Raw genomic sequence first — 21,109 nt, 5'->3', positions numbered from 1 at the left:
CCATTGCTAAAAGAAAACACCTACCACACTTTTATGAAAAAAAGAACACAAATCTATCTAAAGTTGACCACAATCCTCTGGAGAGCACTATTCTGGAAAAGATATCTTGCACTAGTGTGTACTGACAAAGGGAGAGGCTAGGAAGTGCTCTTTGGGGAATAAGACATTAGATATGACCATAAGAGACAAATAATCACAAAAATAGCTAGGAATCAGTTGAAAACAAATGTAAATTCTGCTTCCTGCCACAGGATTCTTGTCGGACATCAACTTCATGTCATCTCATCTTTCTGCACCTCCATGGCTCTGTTCCCTGCCTTTTGGTAAAGTGATAATGGTCTAGAACAGGAAGAACATTCTCTTTCAAGGTCCCAATGGTAGGGTGTCACACAGATAACAAAATAGGATTACCAGGGACCAGAAAACATGAAGCTTTTTGATGCAGCAAGTACTTCTAAGAACACATTTCAATCTCTGATCTTACCATCTCCTAGGTAAAATAGGAAGTAATTAAAAACACAACAAAACCAAACATGTCCTATCTCCCATTCCTCATCCAAGTCCATGTAAACAAAACATGCAGATAATTTGTGGGTCATAGTTGCAAGGACATTATTCATCAGTTGTTGATTTGACTTGTGTCAATTATGTTATGAAGCTCCCTGCCCCATATCTCAATGACAGAATGGGATACAATGTGAACCACATTTAACCGATGGAAATAAAACTCAGAAACATAGCAGGTACTCTGACATTTATGGAGAAAGAATGTTCCATCCATGAGCCTCACCAAGGGTGGGTGGGTCACATCAAGGATGCCACCAGTCATGCTCCTCCTAGGGTTCGCTAGTTCCAGAGAAAGGAGTCTGGGGCTTCTGCTTCTCCGGGACCTACTCCATCCTCATGCTGCCTGCCTCCAGCTCAGGGGTGGGCCCTTCCGATAGTGACCCTTTGTAATTTGGATTCCACTCTAATGTCTTCGATGGCCTACAACTTCTCCCCTCTTTGGTTGCTGCTAACTTGTCATAATCTTAAATACGAAGCTCCCTCTTATTCATGACATCCTTATCAGACTAGATTCTTCTATCCTTTGTATACACTGATTAATTCCTGTCTCTAGGCCCTCAGATGATCTATTATTTCTCCTGAAAGGCTCCCCCACCCCGCCACCCCAAATCTCACAATGGCCAGCTCCTCCTCAACTTTCAGGTTTCAACTAAGATGCTACTTCCTCAGAACAGTCCTTTCTCATCCAATCTGAGGTTGTTTCCCCACTTACCTCACCATCACCCTGTTTGTTTTCTTTGCAATGTTTATCACTCACAAAAAGGATCTAGTTTAAACATATTAAGTAGTACTCATCTCCCTCACTAAAACAGTCCACAAGAGAAAGAATACTAATTCTCTCACAGTGGCAAGTGCCTGGAAAGCTTTCTGACATGTGGTGCCGAATGTACATATCCACTCTCACACTACAAATACGTCATCACTCTGGTAAGTGAGACAAGTAAGGGAATTCTGACTGAGTAATCCACATACCATAACTTTTTCACACTAAGATCACAAGGTGGATAGCACTTAACTACAATTCTTATAGCCTATCCTCAAACAGAGAGAAATGGAGGGACCAGATGCCAAGGTATTCCTGGATGACTACAGTCACTATGAATAAAGAAGGCTTCTGGGGGACGGGGGGGGGGGGGAATTGGGAGGGACAGGAGGTGGGGGACGAGGGTGGGGGGGACACGGAACTTCACCTCAGGCTTCAGTTGTATAGCAATTTACATACACAAAGCACTCTGACCTGCATGTCTGCGCTTCAGCCTCACAATACCTTCATTTTACACATAAAGGAAAGAGCGGAGCAATGTGAGTGTGTGACTAGCCCAATGTTAAGGTCAGTAAGTGGCAGCAAGTCTAGGACTTTTTACTCTATCACAGTCTCTTGCTCTTCCTCCCACTGCTTTACCGATTGCTGATGTTAATTCCCTTCTCCCTCATGGCATAGAGAAGCACAGCAATGCAGTATAAGGTCTCGGTGATGTCTGGCATAGTCACAGTGGAGCTGGGTCTCCTGAGGCAGAAGAGCAGCTGCTGGATGTCATTCACACTGCTGGACAGCAGGACGATGGCTGCCACCAGAGCCCACACATTGACACCCTGTGGAAGGAGGCAGACCAGGAGACAAGACCCATAACGCTGGTTACCATTAATAAAAATCCTATCAGACAATCAGTGAAGTAAATCACATTCATGGTCCAGGTGCCACACACAGATTGTACAATACAGATTGTATTTGTATGAACTGAATTCAAACTTCCCAAATGATGTTTGGGAACTAATAGGAGGGAACCTTGCCTTTTGCCCTGGATTTCTTTCTTCACATCACTTTTGGAGTTGAGTTCCTAGTGCTCATTAACTGCATAAAATATCTAACATACAGGACTTTGCACAGAGATGATGCTCTCATCTCCCACAGCTCCTTTCCAGGTCAGGTGAGTCCGCGCAGGCACAGAGTGTCAAAACAAGCTTACTGTTAACCAGGTAATAGTAAGTAATAACCTGGAAGGCACAAAGACAGCAATACAAAAGAGAAGACAGTAGTCTTTAGGGAGTAAATCAAGACTGACAATTCCCTGGCATTAAGATGTTACTTTACTATTTATTTTATTGCTTAACAATTACTAAATGTTGAATGTTACATGAATTATTGAAAATTCATTATTATGAATATAGTATGTGCCTCCATTTTAGTAAGAAAATGTTCACTAACACAGAAATAGTCAAAACTGACATATAGCTTTATCATTTTTAACATTATTTCAAATGCCTGTTTTTAAAAAAATGCATTCTAAGAAAGGAATTCTTCTATGACTCTATCACTACAATCACCCTATGAAATAAAACTCACCCCACCTGCTGCAGGGGGCCTTGCTGCCCCAGCCAGATAAGACGCTGGCAAGCAGCTAAGAAAAGGGCCTCACACCATGGGGCCAAAGACTTTCTTTTTTTTTTTTTTAATTTTTAAATTTTTAATTTTTTTAAGATTTATTGATTTATTTATTTATACAAGCACTGGGTACAGTCAGAAGCGTGGGAGGATGAGAGCAGAGAGCAGAACAGGCAGAATGACGAAGTACACTGCTGAGGGAAGCAACGGGCGGCAGGAGAGGTCTGTGCGCCATGTGGGACCCTCACTGGTGGCCGGGGATCGAACCAGTGCTGCAGAGCCTGCGGGAAGCTTCTCAGCCCAGCGCTCAACCACTACCCCACCAGGGGAGGCCCTAGGTCGAAGACTTTCAAAGAGCCTCACACGGTAGGGCTGAAGATTCCTTGTGCCTCACATCGCGGGGCTGAAGAATAAACATCCCTTTGTTTTTTGTTCTTGGTCATAACAAGAAAAAACTTCTCGGAAAATACATTGGGCAATAAATTATACGTATAAGAATATTGTAAGCCCATGGCACAGAGAATTACCTGCTTAAAAATTAAATGCTGAACAATTTGGCCCACTTGACAATGGGACACAATTGTACAAGAGCATGACTGACAAGCAACCCAGAGCTGGCCGCAATTTTCCTTTTATAGAAGTTTCTTAGGGAAGCCTTTTAATGATTCATAAAGTTGATTATGCTAGGAGTTTCTGGGTAGAAAAAGTTCTAATAACTGATAACCAGGAAGCAGCTGATCTTTAGCTGCTGGCCATATAGATAGAGAAATCTTTTGATATTGTAGCCTTGGCAGATAGGAAGGTACTGAGGACTACAGCTATCTTAGGTAATTGTTTAGGCTGAAATAATGAGTTTAAGTTTTTATTATCTATTAACTTTAAAGGTCAAAACACGCAGGCACCAAATGTCCATGGGAAAGGAATGTACTGATTGTTTCTGTTTTGCTTCTCTGCATATGATGATGTAATCTCACCGCTTGCCTTAATGTATAAATAAAGACCTGCCGAGACCCTCAGCAGGAGATACTTGCTCTAGATAGATTGTCTGTGTCTGCCTCATTCCCTTTCCCCTCCCCTCTCCATTTCACAGACGCTGTCTCATCCTTTCGGGAACCCCTGACATGCCATTTTGCCGGAGCTGGCCTTCGGCACCCACCATCACCAGTAATCATTTCACTAAAGATAAAAAGAGATGCCCAAGTTGGATTTCCAGCCCTCTGCTGGCTGCAGAATTCAGGCTGAGGTTGCATGTAATTTCCAACATAAAATTTAACCATCTCTGATCTAGATGAAGGACCACAAGACTGAATCCAGAAATTTAGGACTATTTTAGTTTCTATTAACTCACTGTATGTCTGCAGCAAGACCATTCAGTTCTCCGCACCTTCCAAATAATTCAATTTGTCAACAAGACAGAGGGCAGTCTTGTAACGTAATATTTATTAATCAAAGACTTCAGAAAAATATTTATTAATCATTTTAAAAAATTCCTCGTAAGACTGAGAAATCGGACTAAATGCTTTTTCAAATTCCTTCCAAATATAGGAATCTATAACAATGCAACCTTTTATTTCTCTAATGGAATTAATGACAGGAAATATGCTTGAAAGCAGTGGTTAAAGGGAGATTTTGAAAATAAATCTAAAGGAACCTGCAGCTGAACTAAGTCACCAAAATACTTTCTTCCAATGAGAAAAGATGTCACCTTCCCAGTAACCTCCACAGACTCTTCCCGTACCGCAGCAGCAGCATAGAGGTCTGGAAGGTGTTGCCGCACGCACGCCTTTGCCTCTGGAAGGAGGAGATGGTCCCTCAGACTCCATAACGCCCTCCCAGGATCCACACTAGGGGAGCATTTAGTGGTGGCTGTGTATCTGTAAGACATTCACAAAAGAGCCCAAGAAAAAGATGATCATACATGGCAAAAAATGGAAAAAGACTTCAGAAACACTTCCTCCCAGAAGAAAAGGATCTCACCGGATGAGGTTCAGCACACACAAGTCGGACTCTTTCTCGATGCCACAGTTCAACAGGATACCATCCACTTTGCTGACAGCTTGCTCTTCATTCATCAGGTATCGATGATACAGTTTTTTCCAAGGTATGAACTACACAGTTTTAAAAATGCAAAATAAAATACAGACAATAGCTATTAGAAAGCACATTAGGCCACAAACACATAGGATATCTCTCAACAATTAAAAAGCAATTACAGCTCACAATTAAAAAGCTGAGAAAATCAAGTAGAAACATACAAATTTTGGTTGGATACCAGGAGAACTAGGTCTTGATCTTGGTCGTCCCAACACTAACTTGTTATAGAAGATAAAAAGAGATGCCCAAGTTGGATTTGGCAAAGCTAGCACTTCAATTTCCCTGTTTGTAATATCAGGATATTAATGGCTTACAATTTCAATGAGGATTAAATAATATGAGAGCTACGGCTATATTCACATCAGACAAAACAGACTTGAAGTCTAAAATTACTACCAAAAAAGACAGAGATCATGTAATAATGAAAGTGTCAATAAGATTTAACTGTCAAGATGATTTAACCATCAATTTTAAGTTTATATGCACCAAACATCAGAGCTCCTAAATCTAGAAAGCAAACACTGATATAATTGGGTCTCCCAGTGGCGCAGAGGCTAACGTCTCAGCTCTATCAAACTATCTCCAGCCACTGTGGCATGAGTTTGATCCCCAGCTAGGGAGATGACCCACAGGGCACAGCAGATCCCTCCTGTCTCGCCCGCTGCTCCCCTCAGAAGTATATTTCAGAAGATTTGCAGGTTGTGTTCCCTACTCTGTCTCTGCTGAATCCCCTCACCACCCCTGCACCTCTGGCCTACACCCCAGTCCTTGTAATCATAAATAAATAAATCTTTAAAAAAAATCAAAACACCGATAGAATTGAAGGGAGAAACAGACAGCAACATAACAGCAACATAACAGACAATAACTCCCCTCTCCCCTTTCAACCAGCTTGAAAATCAATAAGGAAATAGAGGACTTGAATAACACTAGACCAATTGGACTTAACACCACCATCTAACAACAGAATATACCTTTCTTGAGTGTACCTGGAATATTCTCTGAGATAGATTACAGAATAGGCCACAAAACAAGTCTTAAAAATTTGAAAGACTGATTGAAGTGTTTTTTCAATCAATAATAGAAGTCAAAAACAGAAAGAAAGCTGAAAAGCCTACAAATATGTGGAAATTAAACAGCACACTCTTAAAATCACCAATGGACAAAAGAAGAAATCACAAAGAAAATATAAAATGGCTTGAGACAAAGAAAAATAAAAACACAACATAACAAAACTCATGGGAAGATGTGAAAGCAATGCTGAGACAAGTTTATAGATCTAAACACATGCATTAAAAAAGGATACCTCAGAATTTCAAGCACCATCAGTCCTTCCAGAGCAGCCACTTTTGAGCAGCAGCCATGGCTCTGCACAACTTATGGCCATGGAACAACAAGAGCCACAAGCTGACCAAGAACAAGCCACTGCAGGTGCCTTGCCAAGCGCCCCAAGTTCCTTTGGGACATGATCCAGGAGGTTATGTGGCTTTATGCCCTAAGAGCAGTGTCCAATGGAGTTGCTCAGAGTCTCCAAAGACAAGTGGGCCCTCAAGTTCGTCAAAAAGAGAGTGAGAATGGGCAAGGGGGAGACACACATCTGTACCAAGAGGAAGAAAGAGGAGTCGCATGAGGTCTGGATGCCACGAGGAAGGTGGCTACCAAAATAGACTACACCCCTGCATAAATAAAATCTTTTCAGAAAAAAATAAGATCTCAAAGTAACAACCTAACTTGATATATAAAAGAACTAGAAAAAGAAGAATAAACTATGAGAAAGACTAGAGCAGAGAAACGAAACAGAAAATAGAAAAACCAAAATAAGAATGAAACTGAGAGTTTGTATTTCTTGAAGATCAACAAAATTGACAAGCCTTAAGTAGATGAAGGACAAAAAAGAGAAGATTCAAAGAACTGATATCAAAAATGAAAGAGGAACATTACAACTGATGTTGCAGAAATAATAAGCATTATGAAAGAATCGTGAATAACTGTGCACCAATGGATTGGGTAACTTAGAGGAAATGAATAAATTCCTAGAAACACACAACCTACCAATACTGGTCATGAAGAAATAGAAAATCTGAACAGGTGAATAATGACTAAAGAGACTATCAAAAACCTCCCAACAAAGAAAAGCCCAGGACTAGACAGCTTCACTGGTGAATTTTACTGAACATTTCAAAAATAATTAATATCTGCCTGAAAATTAAAGAGGAAAAATCTTGCAAACTCTTACTATGAAGCCACCATTACCCTGCCACCACAGCCAGTCAAAGACACTACAAGAAATTTAAAAGAAAATGAGATCTATCACAGGTTAACTGAAAATAAAGACATCATGTCACTTGGTCATGTCAAAAATAGCATTATTCAAACATTTCAGGAGAACAGCTTCATAAACTGGATATCTTTCCCAAAATATTCGCAAGTAGAATGGAGATAACCCTCACTTACTTCTATTTGTGACTATTCAGTTCATATCAGAGATCTCAATTCGGCAGGTAGAAACACCAAGACACAAAACAAAGTTCACCTCTAAAAGCCAAAAAGTTTTATCTCAGAATTCAGGAGACAAGATCCCATGCAACAAATGAAGAAAGAGTGATGTGAAATTTCCTCCAAGAAATGCTTAAAAGAAAAATGTAAGTCTTGATATTTTCATCTTGCACTTCATCCTCTAAACTTTCAAAACTTCAATATATTTTAAGAGAGTCATCTGGTTTATTCCTAATGGCTAGTCTGAGGAATACAAAAACTAAGCAAATCATTCTCCCAACCTTCAGATTTACCTAAGAATCTGAACCTGGGAAGTAAAGAAATACAATTAAAAAACAAGAAATGGTCAGGGAACCAGGCAGGGCAGTAATAGGAATAAGTGTAGCACCACAAAGTCTTTCCGAGAGTATGGGTTGCCCAGCTGTCTACCAAAGAACTAATAATTTACAGGAGGAAGCCTTGATAAAGCCATAAAACAGAATGTGGTAAGTCTGTATAGAGGAAAAATTGCCATAGTAGCACAAAGAAAAGAAAATGAGTGATTTCAATGGAATGAAATGGGAAAGAGTAGTTAGGGTAAGACCAAAGCCTTGAGGGCCTCCCGGTGGTGCAGCGGTTGAGCGCCAGGTTGTGAGGCTGCCTGCAGCCTCTGCAGCGCCGGTTCGATCCCCGGCTGCCGGACGAGGGTCCCACATGGCGTGCAGACGTCTCCTGCCGCCCACTACTCCCCTCAGCAGTGTACTTCGTCAGTCTGCCTGTTCTATTCTCTACTCTGGCTCTGGTGAATTCTCTCACCCTCCCGTGCTTCTGACTGTACCCAGTGCTTGTATAAACAAACAAATAAATAAATAAATGGAAAATATAAATAAATAAAAAAACGACCGAAGCCTTGAAGAAGAGATCAGAAGTCAACAGAGCTATGACAGGCAGGGGGATCAAGCCAATATACAGAGGCTGAAGACTACAGTAAGGCCTTGGAGAACGTTATTTCATTATAATACTGTTGAAAGACAAAAATTACTGGCCAGGATCACTGTGTGGAGTTTGTGTATTCTCCCCATGTCTGTGTGGGTCTTCCTGGGGACTCTAGTTTCCTCCCACATCCCAATGACATGCAAGTGAGGTTCATAGGCATGATTTAAATAGTTCCAGTAAAAGAGAGAGAGAGAGATATGAGCCCTGCAGTAGGAGGGTGTCCTGACTAGCCCTTGGGTCCTGACTTGCCCTTGAGTTGCCAGGAGAGGCTCCTTGATGCTGAACTGGATGGAATAAGTGGGTTGAAAAATAAATGAATAAATAAATACAAATGACTGTTTAATATTTTAAGTGTTTGGATCTTTATTTAGAAGTTTGGTGATATTTTTGTGACCAGAGATTTGCCATAGGAACTTAAGTCTCATTGATATCAATTAACTTATTGTCAAATTAGTTTTGACATGTTTTGCTGGAATAAAATATTTTGCTGGAATAAAAGAGTGGGACAAACATGGAAGGCCTGAAAAGCCTCTGGAAGTTTGGATATTATTCTGAAGACAAATAGAAACTGCCATTTCTGAAGAAACATGATAATCAGAAGTAAACATTAAGTAAAAGAAATCATACAACTACAACGTTTCACATACCAGTGGATCACTGATTATCTCCTTCCACAGGTGGCACACCAAGCTCAGATTCCAGTAGAGATCTTCCACCGGAAGGAAGGCAAAGATGTGCCTCAGAACTTCACTGGGCAGGCTACAGATGTGGCTCTGGGCTTCTTGGCAAGAGGAGGTCCCAAGAAGCCCATAGTAGGAGTCAGGTATGGGATCAGGTCCAATGTCCTCCACTTCCTGGCTGATTTCTCCAGGCTCTGAAGGGAGCCAGAACAGCGAGTTATCTGCTTCAAGTCTGGCTTCTCTAGGCCTCGAGCATGAGAGGGACAAATGATGCCGAGGGATTTTCTTAGGAACTCCATCCCACTGACTGGTCCCTGTTGCTTGATTCCGCTCATCCTCAAAGGCCCGAGAGCGCTTCCGTGCAGGCACAGCAGACCCTGAAGAGCCCAGTCTTGCCTCTCCATCATCCTCCTCAGGCAGGGCACAATTGCTGTCTGCAGCAAAGATCATTTCCCCTTCCGAGTCCTGAGAGCTGTCCTGGCCCACAGAATTGCTTTTGGCCATGTCATTGGTGCACCGCTGCTGGCCAGCTAGGAAGAATTCAGTGATGTGTCTTTGATGTCCTTGACCTGTGGAAAGAATACAGTCAGAATGCACAAGAAATGAACAGAAATGAGCCACTATGGATCCCATGAGAAAAGCTAACTTTCAATTATCTATATTAATAGAGGAAAGAGACAGGAAAAATTTATGGGTCAACTGATCATGTAAACAGCTAAACCAAAAAATGTTTGGCAGTTTCATACAGTCAGACACATTTTTGGAAAGAAACAGAGATTGGTCTTCTAGTCTCATGACCACATTATACACAAACCGAATAACTTGAAGGGACAGAAAGTAAACAGTAGCTCACATTCACACATCCATGTACAAAACATTCACCACTTCTGGCTTGCTCTTACAGTAGAAAATCTAAATTTGCTTAAGCGGAATAAAGCCACTTTTGGTTGTTAGGATTCAGCAAAACCCACTCTACTCATCTGACAGAGTTTAAATCCTTTTATTTTCATTTCCTCATATAAAAGTGACACATGATTTCTTTTCAAATAGAGTCAGAATTCTCTTTATATGGCTAAAGTGGTGTCTACTCTAGTCTATATATTTTTTCAGTAGGCATTTACTGAGCACCTAAAATTCTGAGACAAATGGAATATCTCTTCAGGCACGTACAGGAGCCCAAATGATGGGCTAAATTTATACATCACCACTAAATTTAACCAATAAAAAAAGTAAATGAAGCAAATCCCTTATCAATATACAACAAAACACATGGTTCCTTCCTAAATGGTTATAGCCAGAATCTTCATTTTTGAAGAGAGCTGAATAAAACTAGGTTTAACCTTTAACAAAATTTATGAAGTTTACTATTTTTTCTGAAGTAGGGGGGAAATTATTACTGTGTCTGGGATAATAATAGAACAAAATTTTGAAGTTAATAGGCCTTGGTTAAATCCTGGTATTTTCTAGTTGTGGAACACAATCACTCCAGTATTTATGCTCAGTGCCAGGACTCCTCATGCTCACAAAGTCCTTGTCAGTAAAGAACTCACAACACATAGAAGATGACTTGCACACACACACACAACAAACAAAATATCAAACAACATAAAGCCATTGACCTTAACATGGCCTCAATTGGTTATAGTAGTTCCAGATAGTGATAAATACATATTACAATATAAAGATAATAAGATTTGAACTGGATTCTGAAATAAGGCAATTCAGGTTATACTCATAGGTACTAATAAAAGTAGCATTTGTATGTAATAAATAATTAATAGCAGGTGCTGGCAAGTTTGAATCTGGGTCCATAATAGTAACAGGGAAACAATTTACTTATGTTCTTGGGACCAGCAGTTCCATGAGAGAAAATGGCATGAAGGAATATTAATGTGATGAGATGTTCTAGCTGATCAGGAGGGTTATAGCAGTAGTCCAGGGATGAGTTGACAAAGGGGAGAGTCTATCATGAAAGCAGTGGACAAGGGGACATTTTAGAGAAAACTAATAACACAGATCACTTAGTGGCAGATTCAACAAAGAGGAATACTGAAGAGATAAAAAATCAGAATGCTTCTAGATTAGAATAGTAGTAACATTAGCATGAGTTTTCCACCATGTCATAATTAAGCAAGCTAATGGCATTCATTCAAGTACATTTTCTGGGACTTTAACCAACTGCTATAATATGCAATGGAATTCTCACAGGAAACTCACAAATAATGGAAAAGGGTTTAACACTTTTACAACAGGACTACAAAATGACAGTGGCAATATTTACAAACACGGGGAAATATTCAAAGGTCACACAGATTATAGATTCTGAAACACAAGATACTTTTTTGGAAAACATACCCCTAGTCCCTCTTTTTGTTCTGGATCTAGGATAGAGACCGTGATTTGGGTCTCTGTTTGTCCATCTTTGAATGAAGGGCTGGGTCACAGTCAAGTGACTCCGAGCTAAATGTTGGCAGTCGATGGCTGTAAGATGCTTCCGCTTAAACGGTCTCACTGTTTTGTACCAACAGGCAAAAGAAATGGGAAACTCATTAGTCGTTACCAATTCTACAAGCTAGCCAGCAAATTATACTCAGTTTTCAAAAATACAGTGACTGGCCATTCCAGCCAGTCCCATCCCCCTATCCTATATCCCCACCAACTTTAAGTCATTTCACAGTTACTTTGCATTTCTTCCTTAGAATTTAAGAAGGAATCCTGAAATTAGACCGTAAAACGACTTTTTTGCTTATACTTTCTGGAACCCTAATCTTATGAAATGCTCATTCAAAAGAAGTTGCCACTAATGAATAAATTGACATTTGGTATCTTTCCCTTGATGTCAGCCAGGCCATTTATGTTTGCATAATTACCATAAATATTTAAGAGTTGGCTGTAACTTTTCAAAAATAAACTCATTCATCATTCCCTACATAAACCAGCTTCTCCAAGTCTTAAAGAAGAACACAGTAGCTAATAATAGTCACTGTCAATTACATGAGGAGGCCATACAGTGTTCCTCTAAGCTTCCAGAATATCTAGTACTGAGTGCTGACTTAAAAGGATGGGAGAATTGGGGCCTCCCTGGTGGCACAGGGGGTTATGACACAACCTATGAAGCTGTCCACAGGCACTACAACACGAGTTCAATCCCTGGCTGGCCAGGGAGCAACCCACATGGTGCAGTGGACCTCTCCTGTCTCGCCCGCTGCTCCCCTCAGCAGTGCACTTCGGTCCATCTGCCTGTTCTGTTCCCCACTCTGTCTCTGGTGAATCCTCTCACCCCCCACACCTCTCGCCTGTACCCCAGCTCTTGTATGCATAAATAAATAAATCTTTAAAAAAAATCTTTGAGTGAAGTGACTCAAATCTACTTCACGGATCTTCAGAAGAGGAAATCTCATATTGTCCCTGAGCAACACATTATAGCAGCAATTGTACCTAGAACTCTGTCTCTAGAGTATTATGAAATACTTAGTTTATATCAGTCATTTTCTGTTTGGTAATTTTCATTTTAAACCAACACTCTTCATGTGTCTGTACCTGTTATTGCATGTAAAGTCTAGCTACCTCCTATGGCATTAAATAGAATAGTTGTTTTACTTCAAAATAGAATAGTTACATTAAAAAAAAAAAAAAACCCCAGGAGAGTACAAGAACAGATAAAATAGAACTAAAGTTAACCTTTATAGGAAATGGTTGAGAGAATAAGACCAGTTTCTGCCAGTACCACATTTTCACAGGTCCTAAAAACACTAAGGTCAAGGGTGGTCTTAAATGCCACAATCTCACTCATATTTTCCTTTAGGCATGAAAATGGCTAAAACCAACATTCTAAGTCTGAGTTTATATTTATCATTATCCACACCAGTCCTTAGCTTCTTCAATACTGATCCTTCCAAATTCCCATTTACTCTCTCAAGGTTTAACAGAAGTTTTTAACACTTCATGGACACTTTGACTTTTAACAATTATTTCTACACACAAAAATAATTCTACAAGCCCCTTTCAAAAATGCCAGTGGTTGGGCCTCCCTGGTGGCCCAGGCATTAAATCTCAGTGCTATCACCTCGACAATGATCCCCCGCCAGGATCATAAGACCTCTCCTGTCTCACCTGCTGCTCCCCAATTCTACTGTTTTTCAGTAAATTCACCTGTTCTGCTCCCCACTCTATCCTGTTCTGGTCCCCACCCTGTCTTCTAGATCCCAGTTATTACATGCATAAATAAATAAATCTTAAAAAAAATGCTGGAGGTCTTATAACCACCTAAATTTAGAGTTAAGATACAGTAACAAAACTGATCTGCCTTGGAGCAGGAGTTAAAAATGTGCTGTGGGATAAAAGCAGTACAGTATAGTAAGTGGACAACAGACTTTAAGAAGGGAAACTAGGTGGTGGTGGTATTTCTCCCTCCAGCCTGGAGCTGTTGGATCCCAGGTCACTCAGCCTAATCTAAGTCTTAGAGGTGTTATAATTACTAAATCAGAAATACAGCCCAAAGCATTTGTTAAACAATCAAGCCCTACACAAATACACTCATCTGCTTAATCTACTTAACAAGGCTTACATATTATCATTTTAATTAAACATTGAAATAACTTTCAAATTCCAAAGATATCATCTAATGGCAACGAAAAAAAGCAGACTGGCAGTCCAATTACAGCTAATTATATATCACTGAAAATACCTTAAAACAAAAACATCTAATTACTTATTATACACAGAAAACACCCACTTTATTGCAATGGTCTCATAAAGTTTATTCTTTCATTGTTAAACATATTCCTCTACACAGAAAACATTTTTTTTAAATATTTATTTATGCATACAAGAGCTGGGGCACAGGCCAGAGATGCAGAGGGTGAGAGGATTCACCAGAGACAGAGCGGGGAACAGAATAGGCAGACTGACTGAAATACACTGCTGAGGGGAGCAGCAGGTGAGACAGGAGAGGCCTGCCTTGCCATGTGGGTTTCTCCCTGGCAGGCCAGGGATAGAACCCTTGCAGCAGAGGCTGTGGATTGCTTCATAGTGCGGTGTTTAACCCCTTGCGCCACCAGGGAGGCCCCTACACAAAAACTTCAAACTTACACCTGGACAGGTAAATAAATGAATGAGGCTTTCTGTTAATTTTTTAAATTTTTCTATGTTAAAAAATAAACTAAGTCTTATTCTAGACTTACTTATACTTGCAAGGGGAAAAATTGAATGTGAGGGTTTTCTATATCAAAAAATAATCACTAACCCAGCCTTCTCCAGCCATATAACAATGATGCCATAATTGAAGACAGAGGCATTGGTAATGACTATCAACTACTCAGTGATGTCTTTTTTTAATAATGTACCTAAGAGCCACAGTGTGCTTCATGATGGTAAGGAACCTGTCTTTTCCAATGCTGTACCCTCTGCCTGAAGCATGGTGGCAGACACATAAAACATGTTCAACAAACACTTAAACGGTAAAGGAGGTTGAGGAGAGCAAGGTAAGGCTGTCAAGGCTGAGGGTACAAGAACCCAAGCCTGGATCACTAGGAATTTGATGCAGAACAGCATCATGTGGAAGTTGGCAAGAGCAGAACACACAGGAGTACTTCCTGCAAGTTATACCAGACAGACAAGAGAACATCAAAAATACCCAAAAGAATTGTTTTGGAAAAGTATACATGGATAGGAGTAGACTTACATATTTATTTTGTAAAGTATGTCTGAATCTTAAATTCTTGTTGAGATAAAACTTTGTGGAATTCTAACACAGGCAGGGAGAAAAGAAAGAGCTAACAGTGTTCTGCCTCCAGTGTTCTGATATATTCCAGGGCTAAGGTTAACAGCTGGGTGAGGGGCCCCTAGACAGGACCCTCTGTCTTCTGGGTACTAGCATAGTTGCCTATATATAATATGTCACCTGAATCATGACTGCTTACCTGGGAGGCAGAGCTAATACATTATTGGATTTACCTTATCAAAAATTACTTTCTGACTTCAGCTAGAGATCATAAAAATGACATTGTATGTCATCTGCCTCTCAGGTCACTGAGAAATGAAGTGTTGCAATTCACTGAGCTGGGAACCAGGAGCCCGGCATCTAACTCTGGAGTTAAATGAGTCATTTAACTAAAAGGCTGTATGGTGTATTCAGATTTGGAAGTGCGGACCTCCTCCACTTGGTAGATGTGTGAATCACTAAAAGCTCTGATTCCCTTATTTATAAAAATGGGGGTTATAACCTGCCACACTGAATTCACAGAATGGTGATGTTTCAAATGCCACAGTACAGATGAATGCCACAGTATAGATGAATTCCATGCCCGTGATACTATCCTGAATGTCCCTAAAACTTATCTACGTTTTATTTAATGGCATTAATGGTCTTTCAAAATTATCTTTAAAAGACCAATGTAAAGTCCTAGCCACCCTTCTATTCTTATGAATATACTTTTAAACCAGCTCAAATATAACTTTCTCTAAATAAAGATGCTGAGCTACCTCTTCCTTCCATGAGTCACTCAAATCTTGGGGTGTTCCTCCCTCCCTCCTCTAAGCAGCAACACTGTTTAGAGTTAGCAGTGTAACACTGCTTTTGCAACACAGTTAAAGGGGACTTATTGTTCAAAGCTGCTCATGATTCTTCAAGAAGCAAAGGTAGAAAGAGCTCAGTGATGAATGTGCACAGGTAAAGGGATGCAGAGAGGTGACAACCACTTGTGGGCTTTCAAAACTATACACACCCTAAAGATGATACACTGCATTTCCTCTATACAAAAGAGGGTACTTGCATCCCTCTCGGAGACTCCATCACAGTGATTCACAGAAATGTCATAGCCCTCAGATGTTAGGAGAGGGGGAAAAAAAAAAAAACTCAGAGGTGTATGAAAGATATCTTTCTAAACAGAATCTTGTCCAGTCCAATGCTTTTTCCGCAATAACTTTCTTAGATATGCCATCTCCCTGACTCTCGAATCCAGTGGTCCCTGAAGAGAATTCAGCAAATTGGCACCTCAGGATCCTGGTCTCTGCTGCCTAACTTGAAAGTGGTGATTATCTGAACTTTGGCCCTTTACCTATCACTGACTCTCTTTACCTTGATGTCTGTTCCACTAAGACCCCTCTACTAGCACACCCCATGCACTAGTCAGGCCGTCTGATAAGGGGACAGTCTCTTATCAGCCTTCCTTGAACCACATTTATTCCTCGAAGAATCACTATAATGCCCAAAGAGACAAGAAATATTATTGCTGTTATTATTATTACTATTCCTTAAAGTGCCTGGCACAATACCTTGCAAATAATAGCAATTCAAATATTTGTTAAATATGAATTGTTTGGATATGATCCCTCTATTCTGTTTTAATCTTCCCAGCTTCTTTTCTTAATCTTTACTACAAAACAATTTATTAAACAAGTCATAGGAAGTGCAACAGAATGCTTTTACATGTTTGTGACAAAACTGTGGTTCCTCAACTTCCTCAGTGCACAGCTAACCTACATTTATCTGTCTTAGTTTGCAGGCAGACTGGTCTTGACTGAGCTCCTATCAATGAAATGTGAATAAAGGAGTTTATCTCTTCCAGGTTGGCCCTAAAATCTTGCATGCTTGTTTCCCAATTTCTCTTCCCCTTAGAGATAACAGAAAACTGATTCCTCAGGGGATCCTTATAAGTACACTAAAAAAGAATGTGCCCCTGGGCTTCCCAGGTGGCACAGTGGTTGAACGCTGGTTTGCAAGGCTGCCCGCAGCCTCTGCAGCGCCGGTTTGATCCCCGGCCACTGGGCGAGGGTCCCATATGGCACGTAGACCTCTCCTGCCACCCGCTGCTCCCCTCAGCAGTGTATTTCATCACTCTGCCTGTTCTACTCTCCGCTCTGGCTCTGGTGAATTCTCTCACCATCCCGTGCTTGTGACTGTACCCAGTGCTTGTATAAATAAATAAATAAATCTTAAAAAAAAGAATGTGCCCCTGGCAGTCTGGGTCCTTTTGTTACTGCTTTAAAAGAGCCACTCCTCTCTCACTTTCACACACACACACACAGACTCCAACCTGGATAACTTAGACTGTTAAGTGATAGGAAAATAAACTTCAATTGTGAGGTCTTACACATTTGGTTCTATTTGCTCCTACAGCCAAGCTTACCCTAATTATTCAGGATCTTTTGAAACTGCTATCAAAACTTACAGGTTAACCTAAATGGACAAAATGAATATAATAAAAGCCCACAATTCCTGGAGAGAAAGATTATTATTAAAAAAACACCTTCTTTCAAAGAAAATCATCCTGTCAAAAATGGGCAGAAGAGCTAAAAAGAAACATCTCTGAAGAGGAAATACAAATGGCCAACAGGCATATGAAAAAATGTTCAACATCACTTGTAATCAGGGAAATGCAAATCAGAACTACCATGAGATACCATCTTACACCAGTGAGAATGGCACATATTAAAAAAACTAGCAACAACAAATGTTGGCGAGGGTGTGGAGAAAAAGGAACTCTCCTGCACTGCTGGTGGGAGTGCAAACTGGTCCAACCACTATGGAGAGCTGTGTGGAGATTTCTGGACCTACTAAACATAGAGCTTCCATATGATCTAGCAATTCCACTCCTAGGTATTTACCCAAAGGACACAGAAACATCAATTCCAAAGAGCACCTGCACCCCTATGTTTATAGCAGCACTGTTTACAGTAGCTAAGCTTTGGAAACAACCCAAATGCCCAAAAATAGATGACTGGCTCAAGAAGATGTGGTACATATATACCATGGAATATTACTCAGCATTCAAAAAAGATAAACTCATGCAATTTGCAGCAACATGGATGGAGCTGGAAGGGATCATGCTCAGCGAAATAAGCCAGAAAGAAAAAGAAAAATATCGGATGGTCTCACTCATAGCAGGAATCTAGAAAACTTAAATAAGGGACCAGGAAAATGAATAACTATAAGAAAGTGAAAATCAAAATCAACAAACAACTATGAACCAGAGACACTCTATGGCGGGGAGGAGAGGGATTGGGGTCAAAATAAGGGGGTTGCAATCGTATGGGGAATATAAAAATAAAATTTATTTAAAAAAAAAATAGGTCCAGTAAAACAAACAAACAAAAAAAAACACACCTTCTTTGCCCCCCTAAAAAATCACAGTAACACTCCAGTACAGGGAGCTTGACTGGAGAGACAGCATTTAAGAACCACAGAGGGCACTTTTACTAACTAAATCTTACCCTCATCTTCTTCGTTCTCTACAAGTCTCCCACTTTTCTCTGAGGGGCTCTGTGAAGATTAAGAAGTAGACACTTTCCCTCTTCTATTTCTACAGAGAAAGGAGAGGTATACTGCAGTGCAATCCTTATTACAAGGACTCAGGTATTTCACAGGTCAAACTACAAGGTAAAGTGAATCAATGAGACTTCCAATTTAAACATAGTTAACAATGTTATTCCCCAACTCCAGTATTGGAGAAAGTATTCATTCAAGTCCAGAAGCACTTTGCAGTAATAAAATCAACAGTATGTCTGAGATAGTTGTAGCAATGATTTGTAGTACTATTTAGTATGTCCTGTGTACAAATTATTACATTATATATTATTAAAAATTGTGCGTTAAGGGGCCTCCCCAGTGGCGCAGCCGTTGAGTGCTGGGCTGCAAAGCTGCCCGCAGCCTCTACAGCGCCAGTTCGATCCCCGGCCGCCAGCGTGGGTCCCACACGGCGCGACAGACCTCTCCTGCTGTGCCTGCTGCTCCCCTCAGCATTGTATTTCATCAGTCTGCCTGTTCTGCTCCCCGCTCTGGCTCTGGTGAATTCTCTCACCCTCCCGCGCTTCTGACTGTACCCAGTGCTTGTATAAATAAATCAATCTTTAAAAAAAAAAGTGTGCTTTAAAAATATGAACATGTCTTCTACACCTGAACTGAAGGCTTTATGGTCTAGTGTGGGGAAGAAAAAGTGAGGCATTCAGCCCCAGCACCCAATGCTCCACAAATAACTGCCGAATAAATGAACAAATGCATGGCTACAGTGCTTCCCTCTACAGAAGTTGAAGTTGTCTTCTTTGGCTCTGAAATGCTAAATTAGCTGCAAGTTCCTAAGTGCGTCATATTATTTTAAGTTCTTTCCCATGTTCTCATTTGATCTCACTATCCTCTGTTCCACAGCTTACCTGGGGCTCAAAGAAGACTTGCTTAAAGTCACAAGAGAACTTGTGGTAACAAAACTTAGGTTTTCTGAGTCCCCAAGTCCAGCATTCTTTCTACATTCTCCCTTCCATATCCAGAAAGATTTAAAACCGTTTCTAAAAACTTCAGGTTTCATTTGTGTCACTTTTTAAAAATCAAGATGCAATATCATCATCAGACTTAATAACAGGCAAGTAACTTAGAAAATGTAACTAGAAGAAATATACTGTACAATCAAAAAGTAAAATTTAAAAATATTTTGTCCCACTAGCTCTAAAAGAAACAAACAGAAAGAAAGAAACACAGTGCTAGTTCCTTCCCAGAGAGCTCACTCTGCTCACAAAGCCAAGTCCCTCCCAGCACCACATCCTGTTTCTCTAAAAATCCAAAAGATCCAGGCTACAGGCTCAATGTTCCTGGGAGCCTCATACCTCCTTGCAAACACCTATTCCTCCCCTGGAGACAGCGCTCATTTACTGTAATAAACAAGTGGGAGAACGCTTTTTTCTAAGCATGTTTCTCACAGGGAAAAGGGAATGGTGAAAAGAAAGAAAAGAAAATGATCATTATTTGCAGACCAGAATGTATTTTTATGTTTGAAAGACTTTTTCTAATGTTAACCCATTCCACAACCACTTTTAAGTGCCTACTATGTCTCAAATTCTTTAAAACTGACAGCTTCCTCTGTTAATATCTCTGGAGTCAAATGCCATCTTAGTCTGCAAGGATACAAAAATGACTAAGACTTAGCCAGCCCATAAGGCAGCTACCACAACAAACACAAATTAGCATACATAAGAGGCAATATGAGAGCTACACAAATGTGTTCCTGACGTGCTATGGCTGAGAACAGAGAACAGCTAGGGAAGCCTGCAAAAGGCTTTATCAAGAGTTCAGCCTTGAAAGATGAATAGGATCAAGTAAGGCAAAAGAGGTATGTACAAAATGCAGAGAAAGAACACAGTAGTGGTGTGACAAGGAAGTTGGGTTTCATTAGAGCAAGGTTCCTGAGGAAAAGAAATTAGGAGGCACAGACTGCAAGGTCTTTGGTTATTATGATAAGTCAACTGAATTTTATCATGCAGGGAATTCAAGGAATCATCTACCTTATCAGCAGTGTGCACACTTTATAACAGAAACTCCAGAGTTTGGGTAGAGGACCAGTTGACACAGAAATTGTCAAAACAGAGAGTAAGCACTTTATTAACTGAAACAAGAATTGGTAAAGACCTGAGAGCTGCTGCAGCAAAAATAGGGAGAAGAGGAAGTGAGGACCAATGTCCTTTTTGAAAAGACTAGAAGAGAAAGAACAGCAAAAACAACTGATATTTCTAGCTAGAAATTAATAATGTCATTACCTTGTAAAGGAAAAACAGTATTTTTTGTTCTAATCACATTTTCCTGGAGTGAAGGCAAGATGAGAATTTTCAGTTTTGAAAATAGTTGTTTTGTTTGTTTTAAAGTTATTTATGGAATGTCAGGTGAAGCTTCAGGAGAACTTTGAAATATGGTCCTCAGAAGACATGTAAGTGACAGCTGAAGACATTAGATCTAAGATGCTTTGGTGATAAATTTCACAGCCAGAAGAGCAAAGTCAGAATCCAAATTCAGTCTTCAAATAAAATCAGCCTAGGAAAGATGGAGGGATATGAGAAACAGAAACGCTGAAGAGATCACACCTGAAATGAGAGAACTAAGTCTAACACCAATGTTTGGTATTCACACACACTCAAATGGTCATGACCTCAG

The 21,109-nt window shown here is 40.2% G+C and overlaps 1 protein-coding gene across 10 annotated transcripts in view; it reads right to left on the bottom strand.

Moving 5' to 3' along the window:
- Positions 1-21,109, bottom strand: part of FBH1 (F-box DNA helicase 1) — a 44,638-nt gene that overhangs the window by 20,633 nt on the left and 2,896 nt on the right. For 4 of the 10 annotated variants that reach the window (XM_037510562.2, XM_054695071.1, XM_054695066.1 and 1 more), the window contains exons 2-6: positions 11,551-11,706; positions 9,163-9,764; positions 4,928-5,058; positions 4,689-4,824; positions 1,970-2,160 (exon numbers count right to left, since the gene is read on the bottom strand). In XM_037510562.2, the coding sequence (XP_037366459.1) occupies positions 1,970-2,160; positions 4,689-4,824; positions 4,928-5,058; positions 9,163-9,764; positions 11,551-11,706 (1,216 nt within the window). Of the gene's footprint in view, positions 1-1,969; positions 2,161-4,688; positions 4,825-4,927; positions 5,059-9,162; positions 9,765-11,550; positions 11,707-17,324; positions 17,344-18,408; positions 18,427-19,344; positions 19,594-20,718; positions 20,811-21,109 lie in introns of those variants that run through there. The other 6 variants (XM_037510565.2, XM_037510566.2, XM_054695068.1 and 3 more) reach the window with 5 other exon arrangements.

The sequence above is a fragment of the Talpa occidentalis genome, unplaced genomic scaffold, assembly GCF_014898055.3.
Source record: "Talpa occidentalis isolate TD23 unplaced genomic scaffold, MPIMG_talOcc4v2.1 talOcc4.14, whole genome shotgun sequence".
Taxonomy (NCBI): domain Eukaryota; kingdom Metazoa; phylum Chordata; class Mammalia; order Eulipotyphla; family Talpidae; genus Talpa; species Talpa occidentalis.
The sequence above is the reverse complement of the archived record's forward strand: the minus strand, read 5'-3'. Positions and strand labels throughout refer to the sequence as shown.